The 16,634-nt window shown below is 35.2% G+C and overlaps 1 protein-coding gene across 5 annotated transcripts in view; it reads right to left on the bottom strand.

Moving 5' to 3' along the window:
* RYR2 (ryanodine receptor 2) overlaps window positions 1-16,634 on the bottom strand; it is a 431,008-nt gene that overhangs the window by 253,934 nt on the left and 160,440 nt on the right. For all 5 annotated transcript variants that reach the window (XM_074896823.1, XM_074896825.1, XM_074896824.1 and 2 more), the window contains 3 exons: window positions 9,058-9,132; window positions 8,231-8,309; window positions 6,993-7,105 (listed from right to left, as the gene is read on the bottom strand). In XM_074896823.1, the coding sequence (XP_074752924.1) occupies window positions 6,993-7,105; window positions 8,231-8,309; window positions 9,058-9,132 (267 nt within the window). The remainder of the gene's footprint in view (window positions 1-6,992; window positions 7,106-8,230; window positions 8,310-9,057; window positions 9,133-16,634) is intronic.

Genomic DNA, 16,634 nt, shown 5'->3' with positions numbered 1-16,634 from the left:
TGGTATGATTAGACACAAGAGCTTTCATTAACAAAATATTAATTTCACAGAAGCAAGCATCAGAAGTTAGGAAATGTCAAACAAAGTAGCCTACGGAAAAAGAAAGACTTATGATGAATGCGTCATATTACAGTCTTCAATGGCATGATCCTGTACAATATTTCCACAAGTGCCGCCTCATTGTATATACAGGATAAAGGAGCTCACTTCATGAACAGCTGCTCAGTGCTCTGTTTTCTCCTCAATCTTCAGCCTGAAGCCTCATGCCTTATTCAATATAGCCAATTTTTCAAAGCTTTGAAAAGAGAATTATTAATTTCCTCATCGGCTTTTATCTTGCCAGCAACAATTACAGCATTTCATAACATACAACAAATATTAATGAATTCATTTTCTCAAAACTTGAAAGGAGTAGCATTATAGTCCCTTTTTCAGTGGAGAATGGAATGGAGGTACATAGTTTAAACTAAGACATTTTCATGAATCTAGGATGCCCAATTTGAGGAGACAAGGGTCTGTTTAATTCCCATTGTAAACTGCACTATATACAGTTTTAATGTTCAAGGCACATCTTCCATTCACCTCAGTCACAGGTATCAAGACTGAGCAACGCTAGGACCTCAGCCTCTAGCAGAAGGAAGAGACCTCAGAGCCACAACTCAGGTAAGGAATATTCCTGGTGAGAGATGAAGAGTTGGTGACCTCCTGAAAGCAAACCTGGTATAAAAGGTCTGCTCAGCAAATTCCACAGCAGAGTCTGTTATAAAATCTAATCCCCCAGGAAAATAATTAATTAAGCATCGTACCAGCAATCCTCCACCTACAATTCCCAGCTTGAAATTTCATCTTTAAAGTTGCTTCATTCTACAGACTCTCTGCTACTCAACCCTGACACATCCATTGAACTTTTATCAGCACTGAGATAGTGTTCCATAAAAAGCCAGTGTGACTGCATATTTAAGAGATTAAAATATATCAGTGCCGTAATTTTTGCATTTTCTAATGCTTGCAGGCTTTCAAAATTTAAGAAAATTATTTTTTGTAATTTGTAAATTTATATCTCTTTTTTTTTTTTTTTTTTTTTTTAAATATAGGAAGAAAAGAAACGCCACAGTTACAGTAGGTGACATCACACTGACACCCACATGAACAAAGGTAGAAAAGGAAAGTTTAAAACCATTTTCCAAACATCTGTCACCTAAACTAACAAAAAATCATGGACAGGAGTAGGCTGTCAGCATACCACAGGTGACTGCTGTGCCTTAATACAATGGGTTTCGTAGATAGTTGCTCATAGCAGTTATCTAGCCTAATAGGTACAGGCCTCTACCACTCTTTTCCTCTCCATACCTTTATCCCAGTCCCATATCTCTCACTTAGCCAAGCCAGCTTACAGCCTACCTCATTACCCAGAATTAGGACCTCCTTCTGCTTCGAAAGGTTCTCATCAGACCTACAAAGCCTCAGCATGGCCTTTTGGCTTTTTTCTTGCTCAACATCTTCCTTCCCATGTCAGCCAGCATTAGGCCTCTTTCCAGATACTCACCACAACTCCTGCCCCTGAGTTCTCATTTCTTGGCCCCTGACTTTCCCCTCTCTGGATCTTTGTCCAGTGGTTTGGTTTTCCCCAGCCAGCTCACTCTTTCTCTACAGATCTCTCTTGTCCTTTCCAGTCCCACTCCACTGGTTCTTCTATCAATTTTCCCTGTCAAAACAGAACAGGTTTTCTGCCCCAAATTTCTAACACAACTTTAACCAGCAGGTGCCCACCCCTCCCTTGTCACCAGCTTCTTGTCCCAGAGGATTTATTAATCCCTTACTGCCTGCCTGCCTTCAGCTGCTCATCTTTTCAGCCAGTCATCAAGTCCCACTCGGTTTTCTGCATTCCCACTTCAGCCCCAGGCTCCTGTCTCTGCTACATCACCTCCCTTTTGTTCCTTCTACTTTCTCATAGGTTCCTCCTCCACATATTTTAAATGACAGCAGATCACCAGCAGCACATAAAACACTGAGTTCTCAGCTGTCAATACAGTGCCTGACTTCATCTCTGCCTTGAGCCACCCATTACAAGGAATATGTGGTTCCACCAGGGTTGAGGCGTATTTAATTATCTGCTGTTCGTCAACACACAGGATGTGCAAGAGGTCTAGCTTATGCAAAATAGACAAAGTCATCAGAATTTTAGCCACTAAAACAAAATTTAAAAACTCTTCCCTGGGCATGAGCAAGCTGCATTATTTAAAGAGAATGTTTGTTTATTAAGTTTAAGCAAGGAGAGGCTTGTTACCTTTTTTTCCTTTTTCTTTTCCTTTTTTTTTTTTTTTTTTAAGTTAGCAAAACACCTGTGCTACCAAGAACACTCCTTCTAATTTTCTGTGTTTGTTGTAAGATGTGGGATGTGCAACATTTTCAAGAAAATGAGATGAATTTTCTTAATGATGTGAAAGGTTTTTTTTCTTCCATCTTCAAACTCAGTGACATCTGACCCCTTCTGGATGAACTAAAAAAAAAAATATCTCAGACTGATAAAATAAAAAAACCCAAACAAAACCAGAAATAGATGCTACTGTTTCAAATAAGTAATTTTTTACATTACAAGCACTTGATTATAAGCACTTGGAAGCAGGATTTCATAAGGCAGAGGAGCCTGACAACCTTAATTATGGAGAAGATCTACCAGCCTCCACAATAAATTTTAAATTGTATAAAGACTTTGTGGGAACCGCATTATGATCAGTGTAACAGAGTAGCTCAACACTACCTTGGTTCCATTTTTGGTTCCACTAATTTCCAGTCTGTTTACGCAGATTCAAATTATTTTTAAGAAAAAGCTTTCTTACTATTTTAAAAAATAAAAAATAAAACAACACAACATGGAACTGTGAATTTACACAGAAGAAAGCAAAGTCCAACACTACGTATAATACTCAGGGAAAAAAACATGGGGGGGCGGGGGGGAGAAAATTTTACAAATTAAATATAATAAACATTAAAAACCACACACTGCTGCATTCCCTGGTACTACTGACCCAACAAATGTTACAGATATTTAGAAGCTGTCCCTAGTATCTGATAATAAATAATAGAATTAAAACTAAGAGCTGAAAATAAACAATGTATCTGATGCAAGAGGATGCAGAGGGAGTGCCTTGCCAATACTCAGGAACCTGTCCTCCTGTCCAGGACAAATGACAGATAACAACTCCATCTTTCAAATAATTTGATCCAATTTGGATGCTACTACTTTTGAAAAGGAACTCTTCCATCAGTTAACCATGAAAAAAAAAAGGTCTTTTAAGTCAAAAGAATAAACCTCAAGGATTGTTCATAGATCTGAATAATGCAGCTGCAGATCAGCATTACAATCAGGACATCAACTCAGTAACTACAATACATCACAGTGCAGAAATTGTTGCATTATACTGAAATCTGTGCACTGTAGATTGAAAGGTCTTTTTTTTTCCTCTTTCCTTACTTCTTAGCCAGAATAACACTGATATATAACATTGATACTTATTTTAATTTTTATCTTCATTTATGCATTCTGTATTTCAACTTCATGTCTAAGGAATTTTCTTGAATTCTGCTTAAAAGACTAAGTTATCCAGAGACTTCAAGAATCTGAAAGAAATTATAATTAATTTATTATTATTAAATTACATTAACAATTAATTTCTAAATTATTGAAAACTGGCAATTTTGAAAGCAGTCATGGTATCTAATTAACAACAGGCATAGGCAAACTTCAGTGCAGGGGTACACACACTATTATGTACAAGATGAGGAAACATGATGGAAGTGTTACATCTGTTCATGGGGCTGCACTGCCTCAAGAAATGAACAGAGCAACTCTGTCGAACTTAAATGGTGGCAACATTTATAGCAGAGCATCTTTTTGCTCTATGCTAACAGGGTTCAGCAGAGCCAAGTTTCCTTTCTGAAGGATCTGGCAGCAGTGCAGTTCACGCGTTACATAATGCCACAGGCACTTACATAAGTGCTTCTCCTCAGAAATTCTATGCAGAAAAATAAACATCCAAAATCCCATTGTCTAGGTAGGGATAATGAGAGTCAGAGCAACCGAGTGACTTGCCCAGGGACATTGCTGTAAGTTAACAAACAGCCAAAATCCACATCTGTGGAATTTTATTTTACTATTTTAACACTATTTTTCCTATCAGTTTTGCACTTGTTCACTGCAATTAAAAAGATGACTCTTCAGGGCAAAAAAATGAAGTCAATTGTCCAAAAATCTTTTCTTGATAGAAAGCAAGGAAGGGCAACTATAGGAAAGCCCTGACATTTTCCTCATACTTAACAGTGGTTACAAAGCAAATTAGGTCTAAATGCTAATCTACTGACTACACTGAGATCACAAAGTCACAAAGCCTATGCAAAAAAAAAAAAAAAAATTAATTAAACTGCACTCAGACAACTGGGAGACTAATTTATGAAGCGGACATAGTTCTGCTCTCCCCTTGTACAATACAAACTAAACTAAGATCTGACTATGTTTTGAAAAGGCATTCCCTGTGAATGAACGCTATTTATCTCTTATTTCTACATGCACATCTTTGCCTCGGGATTGTTAACCTATTTGTCTTAATTTGGAATTAGCAAGCTGCTAATATTGCAATATAAAAAGGTGACACTCCAACCTTATTCCAAACAGCATATTGACATAGAATGTTTGATAGAAAACTTACCTTCTCCTAAGGTTTTAACCATAAGTACACAGTGTACATAAAGCTAACCCTCAGCATCTTGCTGAACATTATTCTCCATCAAGGGACTCATCTGAGAAACTCAAAACCCTTAGAAAACATACCTTGACTGGATTCAGTAGAGCCTATTTGGTCTCACTATCCAAGTGAATCCATAAAAATAACTTCATCTCTCCACAGTCCTATCTATAGTAAAAGGTATCAGTTGCTACATTACTTGAAGTGTTGTAGAAAATAGGAGCTATAACATGACACTGCACTCAAAATTAAAATACTGCGATTATTTTCAAAGTTACATCCCCTGAAGTTATTTTGTAGATAGCCTAATGGATTAGGACAAACAGTTTAAGATGGAGAGCTTTCATGAAAAATATTCACTCATTGGTAACTGCCTAATTCAGTCTTCATCAAATGTTTGAATTTTCACAACAGTATCATTGCTTTATTTACAGGGCTAATATAAATACTGAGTAGGTAGCAAAACCACAAATATTTTTATGATTGTGAAGCTACATAGTTCACCAGCTCTTTATTTAGTCTGGAAAAAGCATCTGTTCATAAAAATGTGGGGGTGAGTGCATCTAAGAGAAAAATTAATTTGCTGAATCCTTGCTCCTTCTTACTAGCAAACCAGAGCTGTATAAATGAAATATTTAATAACAATTAATTAAAATCTAGCTCTAAACCATTTTAAGAATATAATCAAGAGATTAACTATCAAGAACATAGATTTGTGTCATTTGTCTCTACACTGAAAACATGATTTATTTTTAGTATATTGATATTTTGCATGGAAGATGCAGTATATGCATTAACACCATGTGTTCAGGAAAATCAGCCTCTGCAGCCAGCATCCCGTTTCTTGCTATATAAAAGTACATATGACAGCCTTGAGAATCAACAGTTGAAGCACAAACACGGAATAATATAAAAGTCTGAGCAAATTAGAGGGCAGAAAGTATAAGTTCAGGCATATACCCACACAGAGACACAATCTGAAGCAAAATTCAACTTCAGCAATCCAATTCAGCAAAACAGTGAATTTCTAAGAAATTTAATGTCTTTAAATAAAACCTTTCCATGAATTAGATTTTTCATTAATTTTATCCACAATACGTTGCTTTTGCAGTAAGTCTAATTACAGCTCTCATAAAAGTAGTTATTAAAAATAATTTTAAAATAAAAAAATGATCAGAAATTTGTCATAATGTCTACTTACAAAAATTAACTCATTAAGAGCTACTGAGCTTCTAATCAGAAGTTAAAACTATATTCTAACAATTATATTCTCATTTTTCCGAGCTTCCAAAAGAAGGGAGAACATTTTCAATTTTAACAACAAGAAAAAGAATGTTATTTTTCTCTTATTATACTCTTCCATTTTTTTCTGAGTACTGTACAAAACCTCAGAAATAATGTTTCGTAGCATTAAAAAAAGTTAATAATCTGGAATAAACTTTAATGTTATATGCAGATCTGAGACAGTCCTCTTCACAAAGCTAAAACCACTTCATTTTTAAAGAGTCTCTAAAGATTTTCTAACAATACTTTAAAGAGGAAGACTTTTTAAAGAGGAAGTGGGTTTAGCTTTGTCAAGAGAAATACAACAAGTAAGTCATCTTAAACTACTGAAGTGTTTCATTACAAAACATATAGGAGATACTTTGATGTGGAAGTTATTTAAACCAGTGACAAAAAGCAGCTACCATAAATTTTTAAAATATTTCAAAGCAGCTACCATAAAGTTTTAAAATATTTCAATTCTATTTAATTATTACGCATTTTAACTAAATTATAACATGTCAGTAGATGTATATAGTACACAGTGCATAATCCTAAGAAAATATGGACTTTTTAAAGCCCACATAATACTATGCACCTAAATTAAAAATTCCAAAATTTTGGTATAAAGTTTTAGTTCATATATGACAGTGCTTTTAACCTCTGAACACTCATAGGGACTCTAAAACTCAATTATGCAATTTGGACCGATTTCATTTTCTCTATATTTTCTTTTTTTCTCTATGAGTAAATTTTTCAACCTCTATTCCATTATGGAAATGAGCATGAATTAGAGTAGTCACATAGCAATGTCACACTTTCCAGACCTTTAGTGTCTTGTTTTGCAAAATGGTATCAAATACCAGCTTAAACACCTTAAGCTATACTTTTGTGGAGGTAGAAATGTAAACGAGACTTTAGTATAAAACTTTTAAAAACTTTTTTTCTGTAGAGGAAGCACTGTACAGATATTCTTACAGAACTTACCAAATATCTTTCTGAAGAGACACTGACTAAAATAAGATCATCTCCAACACGCACTTTTTCTCCTTCTGATCGTTGTTTGGAAGCAGGATGGATGGTCCACCAGCATGCCTCACCTACATCATTATTAAGTCACAGCAAAGAAAGAAATGAGAAAAAAATGCCCAACATTATTGCCATTACTTTCACATTTATCACAGTCCTAAAGTTCTGATCCAGTTTTCAGCTGGGTAAATCAAGCATCCACGTGTTTTCAATAACTAATATCATTCCTGCACCACCTTGTCAGAAACTCAGCTAGAAATAATACACGTGCAGAAGACAGCAAGACTTCTGGAACAGTGATTCTAGAGGTGAGTAAGGAGGCAGCTCTCTTTGTTCTCTAGGCAAGCTGGTTCAGGTTGCTTTTGCTAAAGAGCTTCCCCTGTCACCTTCGCTCCAGGTTCAGGGAAAGATATCAAAGAATAGTCCACTGAGAATTACATCAAAGAAGTGGAGCAATCCATCGCTAAGGGCAATAAAAATAAGCATCTACAGTATCACTTAAAATAATATTTGGAAGATCTCATAAATTCGAATTCAATTGTGTTCTTCCAGTCTACTGACTGTTAGTATCTCTAATTCCCCAGAATATTTTAAAGTATTGAAGTCACAAATTCTGTTCCCATCATAACCTTGTTTTCAGATATACTTCTTGAATGAAAAGCATGCTTTTCAGAAAAAAACTCTGACCTTGGAACTGTTAACTGTTGTGGTTATCACTGTTATTATTCCTAGCTAGAGCAAGGCTTTAAAAAAAAAGCAAACTTATTATTTCTAATTTTAAAATTACACTAAACTGATGGCATTGCAAGAAGCTATATGGGTCTTAAAAATACAAATAAATCCAAGTTACCAGCAGTTCTAAAACTGTAACAGAATCTTTATTTAAAATAATACAACTTCAAAAAATTGTTCAGCAGAAGGCTTCTATAGGAATAACAACTTGGAAATATTCCTTTACTTATATTCAATATTACAAATTTATACTTAAATATCAATAGACATGTTTATAACTCATAATCTATTCAAAAATGTAAATATAAGGCACTGAATGTATAAAAGAAGAAAACAGTGGTTTATTTCTTTAGTCCTTAAAATAGTCTTAATTTTTATGTGATTTGTATGTATTTATAGGTCTCTATTCTGATTTTTAAACTCAAAGTATTCTTTATTACACAGTATTTTAAACTAGTGTTTACCTGTTGTGTCCTCTTGTAATCCTACATCAAATGCCAGTTTATCCATTGAAGATCGAGATGTAGAGAGGCAACATAGATACTATTAAAAGAAAAGAGCATGCATTACTAGTTCTGCTCACATCTGATAATCCACTGAAATATGAAAAGCCATCAACCTACTAACACAGGATTAACTGTTCTTAAATTATCCCCATTAGTTACTATCAAGAGCATATATACTGATAAACTGAACGGCACTCAAGGAGACCTGACAAAGATATATGTTCTAAAATAACCTCTCAGTCTATCCAGGTTATTTTGCCATTGAGATGGGAATAGTGAGAGTGGAAATGAAGGAGCTGGTTGCATTGAATTTCAGCTCTGTGAAGCGTCACTTGTAGTTAAGGACTTTGGAACCAGTATAATTCATCAGGAAATTGAAGAGTAAGACTTCTGTCCAAAATATGTGCAAGAAGGAATTTCCTTTTCTACTCAGTCTCCAACATATGTTCAGGTTGCCAGCCAGATGCCAGTTGTGGATTTAGTCACATCTTATGCAATATGCAATATCCAAGGGAAAAGAAATGAGAAATCACCAACTCAAAATAGACTAACGGAGAACTCATCACTATGGAGCCAGACTTAGTTTTATCACTTACCCAGATATAATCAGCTTGTTTTCGTATTTCCAAGCATCTATTCACAAAGGTTTCCATTAAGCACAGGTAAAATGCCTCACTGGTGTGAATAATTCTCCAAATATCAGTAAGTGGCAATAGTCTGAGCACTTTCAAACATAACTTTCATTCAAAAAAAAATCATTGCTGCTAGCAACTCCTGTTACATACCATGCCACTGTAGGAATGGCGCAGCAAGATTGCATGCCCATAGAGTAGCGTTCGATGACCACCACCTTGTGCAGACTGAAAGATAAAGAGAAGTGATATACTGGTATGTTGTAATAAAATGGGGCCTTTTGAGAAAGAAGAAAAAAAAAAAACCCTCATCAATCTCTGGACAATCTGTGACAGAGAAGTCAATTTCCTGATAAAATGCTATTCAGGGATTAGATCAATAAGGTAGTTTTATGAATGTGTTCTTTAATTTTGATTGTCTCTTTATATATTGGCCTTTTAAGTCCTTGGGACAGATCTAAGGAAGAATTTGGACAAGTGAATCTAGAAGCTGACTTTTTCTAATAGAAGTGCTCAATTCATTGAAGAGGCAACATGGTGTACTTTGTACCTCTACACCCTTATGTATTGTTAAATCAATCCAAATTCACCTATTTTCCCTCGAAAATAATGTACTTGTCTATACATAAGGTACGCAGAGGGAGCTTCTGGAGTATTGTTCTTGCTTTACCAGAAAACATTAATGATATATCAAGCAACACTGAAGATCATCAGCTTCCAGCCTGCTTGCCTCACCGTGTTTAAATATCAGACTTTATCTGCTAGGCCAGGTAAGCATTCAAAGATGTCCAAGCTAACTCAACTCAAGGATTTGGGGTTCTGAAAATTCAGAAATCATGCCCAAGTAAACGTTCCTCTTAAAAAATGCAACAGTGAAAGAAAATGAGAGCAATAAAATTCACTTTTATCCTAAGAAATTGCAACCATTTCTTTCACAATATTTTCATTATGGTTTCTATTTATCTATAATCAGTTTAACCACTTATGAAAGAATAAATAAATCTTACTAAAGCATGAGCAACCTTTCAACTTCTGCTGAAGATTTATGAATTCTTCAGACTGAGATGCAGCTAACTGACATTGGTCAGGAGCAGAGACTGTCAGACAAGACACTGTCAAGAGCGTAAGTCCAATTCCTCTGACAGAACATCTCACATAACATTACACACTTCATACCCTTCAAGCAATATCAATAAATACATATTTTTGAGTCTATAAATGTGACAACTTCATAAGCAGCATTATTCTTTCATATACGGCTCCTAATTTAATTTCTTATATACAGCATTTACAGCCTTTCTCTTACCACAGTAGACTGACCTTCTGTTTGACTGGAGCATCAGATTCATTACAGAATAAATTGGAAACAATCATACTATGTTATCTCTCCGGCAGCTTCATTTCAGTGTGAATATCAATTTAACTGAATGGCTATGGTGGCAACACACAATTATTTCCCCTCCTTGTTTAGTGATTGTCCTTCTTTATCTTTCATTCATTAGCATAATACTTGCTGATCTCTGAGTTACTTGGTCAAAAAAAAAAAAAAAAAATAGAGCAACAGGTGGTAGAAAAGCAACGGCTTCAAAAAATAATAATTTCAGGACTTTTAAGAAACTGCCAGAAATTTCTGGCTTTTTTTATTGAGAGAAGAGCATCTTGATGGACAAAAGGTATATTTTGACTTTCAACAAACTGTGTAGCAGTCAAAATGCAGGGAGGCACATTCAGTAAACTCTCTGGAAGACTGAGTGACACAATTTTTTATTAAGAAAGAATAAAAGTCACGGTCTTTTTCACAGACACAATCTTGACAGTAAGACATGAAGATTTAGCTTTGAACTACCATTACTATCACCACTTCTTCCAAAGGCACAAAGAAAGAACAAGACATTTGATAATGTCAGGTCCATTGGGCCAAAGATGACAGTTGAACGTCTGCTGCTTATCACAGGGGAAGAGAGGAAAAAATTCTGTGAACAAACATACTGCCTTACCAACATTTCACATTTTCCCAGAAGCTTTATCAGACATAGGTACCCAACCAACAAAGTCACTAATATGGACAGAAGTTTGAAATTTCACTGATTTTTTAAAATCAAAATTATTCTGTTAGCAGCCATAAATTTGATATGTAACACAGATTTGGTTGCCTGTTGTACAAAAGATGGGAGGAATAGTATGATCAACAAAATCACAGCTAATTTGGCTTGCCCTTGTTTTGGCCATATTGATTTGTCTGTCTAGCACCTATTTTGTTAAATGCCCATTTGTAGCCAAACAGGAGAAAGGTTGTCTCAAAAAAAATTTCAATCACTTTTGTGAAAAATGGGGGAGTATTTTTTAGATATTTTTTCCCCAAGAGGATTAAATTCTTTTAACCAAAATTATTTTGCTCATTAAAAAAAAATGCAAGCAAGTTTGCTCTTTCTATTTCTTAGGCAGAAAACAGAATTGCAAAATACATTTAAGCCTTTTCCACTTAAAGGTTTCTGAGAGGTAATTATCATCAAGACATCCACATGGAGGGAAAGTAAAAAGATGAAACAGAAAAATACAGGAGAGGCTGGAAAAGAAAGCTGGTACGGTGAAACTGCCTTCCATTTTGAAGCCTGCCTTCAGGATGTGTACCTATCTATAAGTTGATTTCCTATTTAAAGGCTCATTTCATAATTAAATACTCACCATTTATCTTTATACCAGGAACTGCATAGTAAATAGCTGTTGGGTCATGACTGTCTACTGAAGGAGTAATTGATTTTCAAAATAATCCATTCCTGCCTAGATTGTTATAGAGAACTGTATATTTTCCACATTAAAAAATAAATAAAATAAAATAAAATAAAATAAAATAAAATAAAATAAAATAAAGTAAAATAAAATAAAATAAAATGTTTACAGTTGAACTTCTATGGCAACATTCCAAGATTAGGTGTGCCACTGAAGTTTTACCAGGTTTCTAGTAATATTCAAATAATATTATTTCAGAAGACATTGCTAGTAAGATTTATTGGAAGACACAATCCTGACTAATTCAAGCCATAATGCCCACAGATATTTGCACAAATATATGAATGGCATTAAAGTCTCTAACAACCACATTATTTATCATGACTCTTATTTACTTTACATTTTTAATTTCCAGTTTTCAGAGTAATTGCTAAATTGGACAATATGTTCCTTGAATACAACCAGGCTGAAGAAAGATACATTTGTATTCAAAGAAGAATTTATCCACTGAAGTTCGAAAAGCTATGCCATTCAGTAGTACATATTATAAGGATTCAAAACTCTTCTCATTTTATCCCCCAAGAATTTCAGATTTAGAAAATTACTTAAAAGGCCTTCAGAACTGGTAAACACTACAATTTGAGATTAAAAGCATATAGGGCAAATTCACACTGCTTCTGAAAACAACATATAAACTGCCCAACTCTAGTCTAATATTTCTGCAGCTGGAATACAAGATTAATTTGGAGTCATTTCATTACCCAAAAGCCATTGCCGAAGCAGAGGCAATTTAGAATACAACAACAACAATTAGAGCTGAAGAAATTAGCATTCAAATTATATAAACAGCTTTCAAGTTCAACACATTGTTACACTGAGCAATGAGAATAGACTACTAAAATCTGAGCTGCTTAATTTGATGTAAAGAGTGTTATCCTGAAACAAAAATAAAGGAAAATAAGTTAAAATTGGGAAATATTTGTTTTGTTTTCTTAATAGAAATAGGATTAAAATGCCAAAAAGAACTTAAAAATTACAACCTAAAAACTATCCAGTAAAATGTGCAATCGATGAAAGCAGCATAACATGAAATATTTTAAGTAGATTGAACAAAAATTTATATATTTTACTGTCAATACCAATCTTGCAATAAGATGTTATATATAACTCAAGATGGCCTTTATATCTGTGCAGTTTTGCATATACACAACCATCTTATATACACACACGCAATCACCTGACAGACCAAACCAGGTATTTCATTGACATTAATTCACACAGTAGCACTTGCAGCACTGTGCCTATGGCTGCATTAATATACTTGTGGCCATACATGAGAAGCTGCAGAAAATTAATCATGGAGCCACTTGCGCTTCTGGGAACCTCACTTACAATGAGAATTTTTAGAGACTAGTAAATAGCCCTCTGACATCCAATGAGATTTTAAGTCAAATAGCCATTACCTTTCCATTCTTTTCAAGCAAACAGCCTTACTTCTACTAGAGAAAACATTTCTTAGACCAATGAGTACTCTACTGCAAACAAGTATCAACGTTCCTTTGCTGACCTGTCTTCACAGGCCTGCACAATCTCCAAATGTATGAAAAGGGAAAAAGCTTTGAGCTTCTGGGAGATACCAGAGAAGGACAACCATGTGAAAGCATGTGCTTAAACATGATAGTTATTTCAGTGTTTTGCGCACATACAAGTTTTGTAACATTGTCATTATTCAGAAATCTAATGCCTGGGAAAGCCTGACAACAACTGCATTTAGCACATGGCTATTCAGGCAATTCTAGTCACCCATGAAAGCAATTTTAAAATATTGACTATGTCACAAGAACACAGGAACCGAAGCACACTTTCTAGAAAATCATACAAGGTAACACAGTGAGTTTTTAAGAATGAAGTAATGGCTTTTCCTGACTCATTCCATGATGAAACCATAACAGCAGAATGGAATTAGAGCCACATGCTATAGGGAAGATGACAGTACAAAGACTAGATTGTAAGGAATTATAGTCTTGATGGACTTAAAAACAAGTGAAACTATAAGCTACAAGACATCAGCAGTAAATCCTTCAAAAATACAATCCATATATAGTAATGGTAAATTACAACCTAATTGCAACCAGCTGCTTAGACTCCATGCCCCAGACCCAGCCATAGGAAACATCAGCCCAAATTGTCTAGATAGAACTTAGCACCACTCAATATTGCTCTAAATGTATTTCTTAAAAAATACTGCACATTTATTTTCATGGCACTGAAAATTTTTTAACATGTGAGAGCAGCTATAGAAGCAACGTGCTCTGTGGTTTTGTTAACAAATATTTTCCAAGGCAAATACTGGCAAGATAACATTAGAAGGTTCAAATATTACTTTCACTGGCTATTTCATATGTACACTGGTGTAAAACAGTGTCCTTTAATTCATTAAAATGGAGCAAGCCTCTGAAACAAAGCCTACGTTAACACTTTATTGCCAAAGACAACTGGGAAATCTATGCTTACTGAATTTATTGTTGTCACAGACTTAAAATGCTAAGAGCAGTTTAAAACTTCAACATGCAATAATGGAACAGTGATTTCAAATCGCACCAACTTGGTATTCAAAATAAAAATATTGCCAACTTTCATATTTTAACCTCAATGTGACACATTTGGGTGAGGGGAAAAGCTAAATGTTTCCACTAATGATGGCCATCTTACACTGAAAATAGATGCTGATGACAACAGCATGTCAAACAGAGGACACCTATACTTCCAAAAAAATACTTGCAAACATAAATGCAAAAGCATTATTTTCTCCATCACGAGTTCTAAGTTTCATGAAGCTCCCCAGTATATTTCTAACGTATAGTGTTAGAAAACTACAGAATGAGGAAAAAAAATTCCTATCTCTGAATCAAGACACTTAGTTCAAATGTATAAGCAGAAATATATAGTTAAGCACAGAATATCCTACAGTTACTTGCTTTGAACTCTTTTAAATTAAAACCATCACCACCACAAAAATAAACCAAGCAAAGAAATTGCACCCACCAGTGACAGAATCCCTAAAGGGTTATATATGAACACAGCACATGTTCCTCCAGTGATAGAACCTTCTCAAAATCCCTTCCCTGGGACTCACAATGAGGCTGTCAAATTTCCCATTCAGGAGCAGTCATAACATTCTGAAACTGTGGTTTTGATCCATTAGAAAGAGAAATCAAATAGGAAATGTGGGTTTGATAACAAGTATTGGCTTGAAAAAAATCAATTAACGTGCATTCTGAGTAAAAATTGTATTTAGGCCCTCAACTATGCTGTTCACAGTCAGAAACTACCTGTGTCAAGATCAGAGATGTCAGGCTGTTGGCGTCAAAGCCTTACAATGCTAAGCATTTAACCTGAGTTGTTTGTTTAGAAAGAAAACTGTGAGTGCACAAGGGACACGTGCTTTATTTATACGTAATTTTTTAGGGCTTCCTGCATTTAAGCAAATTAAAGGCTCCCATTTAGTAATCTGCAAGATAGAATGAAAACTACTGATGTAGAATAAATGTAGATCTTGAAAGCTTTTGAGTCCTCACTCAGGAGAATGAAAACTCCATAACAGAAGAGCAATAAATGAAAGAAACTGGAAAAAGGTTAAAAGAAACTGGGAGAAATAAGATGGATGTCCCACAGTCTAAAACCATCTCACTATGGTTCTACACATAAATATTTGTGTGACGCTACAGCCACTTCTGTAGAGCATAGGATAGTCAAAATTATGTTCCCATAGCAATGTAAAAACTACTCTATTGATTTCATTATTACTATGCACTTTTTTAATCTATTCTAGACCAATGCTGACGGAGGCCAGTATTTATCTAAAAGCAGCGGTGATGATGCAGTCCTGCAAGCTGATTAGAACTGAAGACTACCACAGGTAAGTGTTCGATGAGACCTCTTACTCCCCACATTTCTATCACTGTCAAATATTTTTCACACTGAACACAAGTTCAGATGACAAATGACAGCTTCTTTCTAATACTAGGCAACAGCCGGCTGGAAAACACAGGAAGACTCATTCTCTTCATACCAGCATGATCAGTAACAGCTTATGAAAACTAAAACAATTTCTTGATGACAAAAATTCAGATTAATTTAACCTCAGGCAACTAAACAGCCACTGGAGAGAAAAAGGCAGTTTGGTCAGTAATTCAGCCCACCTAAAATCTGAGTAACCCTTTGTGATGATACCTATGCTTCTGCTTGTGTTTCACAGGAAGCCTAGGATATCCGTGGCTCTAAATCAGGCATTTCAGTTTTGTGGGATGAATGCTGGCCAAGAAAAGCCCAAGCAATGGTGAAAACAGAATGTGTGGAAACAGGCTGAGTCACTGCAGAACTTGTGAAGTAACCCTGGAACAGAGCTAGAAGCCCTGTGAGACTAGATTAGTCAGGCAAAACTAAACAATTCACACTTGGAATAGCAACTCTGGGAATTTACATCTCCAGCAGCATCAGAGAACTCAAAAATGCTGCAAGCAATAAAGACTACAAACAGAGCTACAGAGTGTGAGCCAAGGACTTTTATATGTTCTTCTTGCCTATAGAAGTATCAGCTTGCTTTAAAATACTTGACACAGAAAAGACAGTTTCCTTTCCAAAGTAACAGCATCCAGGCCCAGAAGCCTTGAATTCTTCAAGCAAAACCCAAAAAAGCTAATGAGAACCTTCTGCGATTACTGTGCTCTTGAGCTGCCATTTCCAGTGGTTTGCCCCAAATCCACAGCATTTAGTTCCTTAGAATTTAAAGATGCAAAGCAAATCAATTCACTGACATGTGGCATTGTGGTAATATTCCTTCAACCCACTCATATCAAATAACAGCAACACCAAAGGGCAAATTCAAGTCAGTCTAAAACTTCTTCATTTGTCTCACTGTAGCCTATATACCAAGTTACAATGGAATAAGAAACAGAAAGTTGAACCTATCAAGACATTATATATGCTATACATATTCT

Source organism: Athene noctua, chromosome 1 (assembly GCF_965140245.1).
Source record: "Athene noctua chromosome 1, bAthNoc1.hap1.1, whole genome shotgun sequence".
NCBI classification, from domain to species: Eukaryota; Metazoa; Chordata; class Aves; order Strigiformes; family Strigidae; genus Athene; species Athene noctua.
This window is presented reverse-complemented; position numbering and strand designations above follow the sequence as displayed.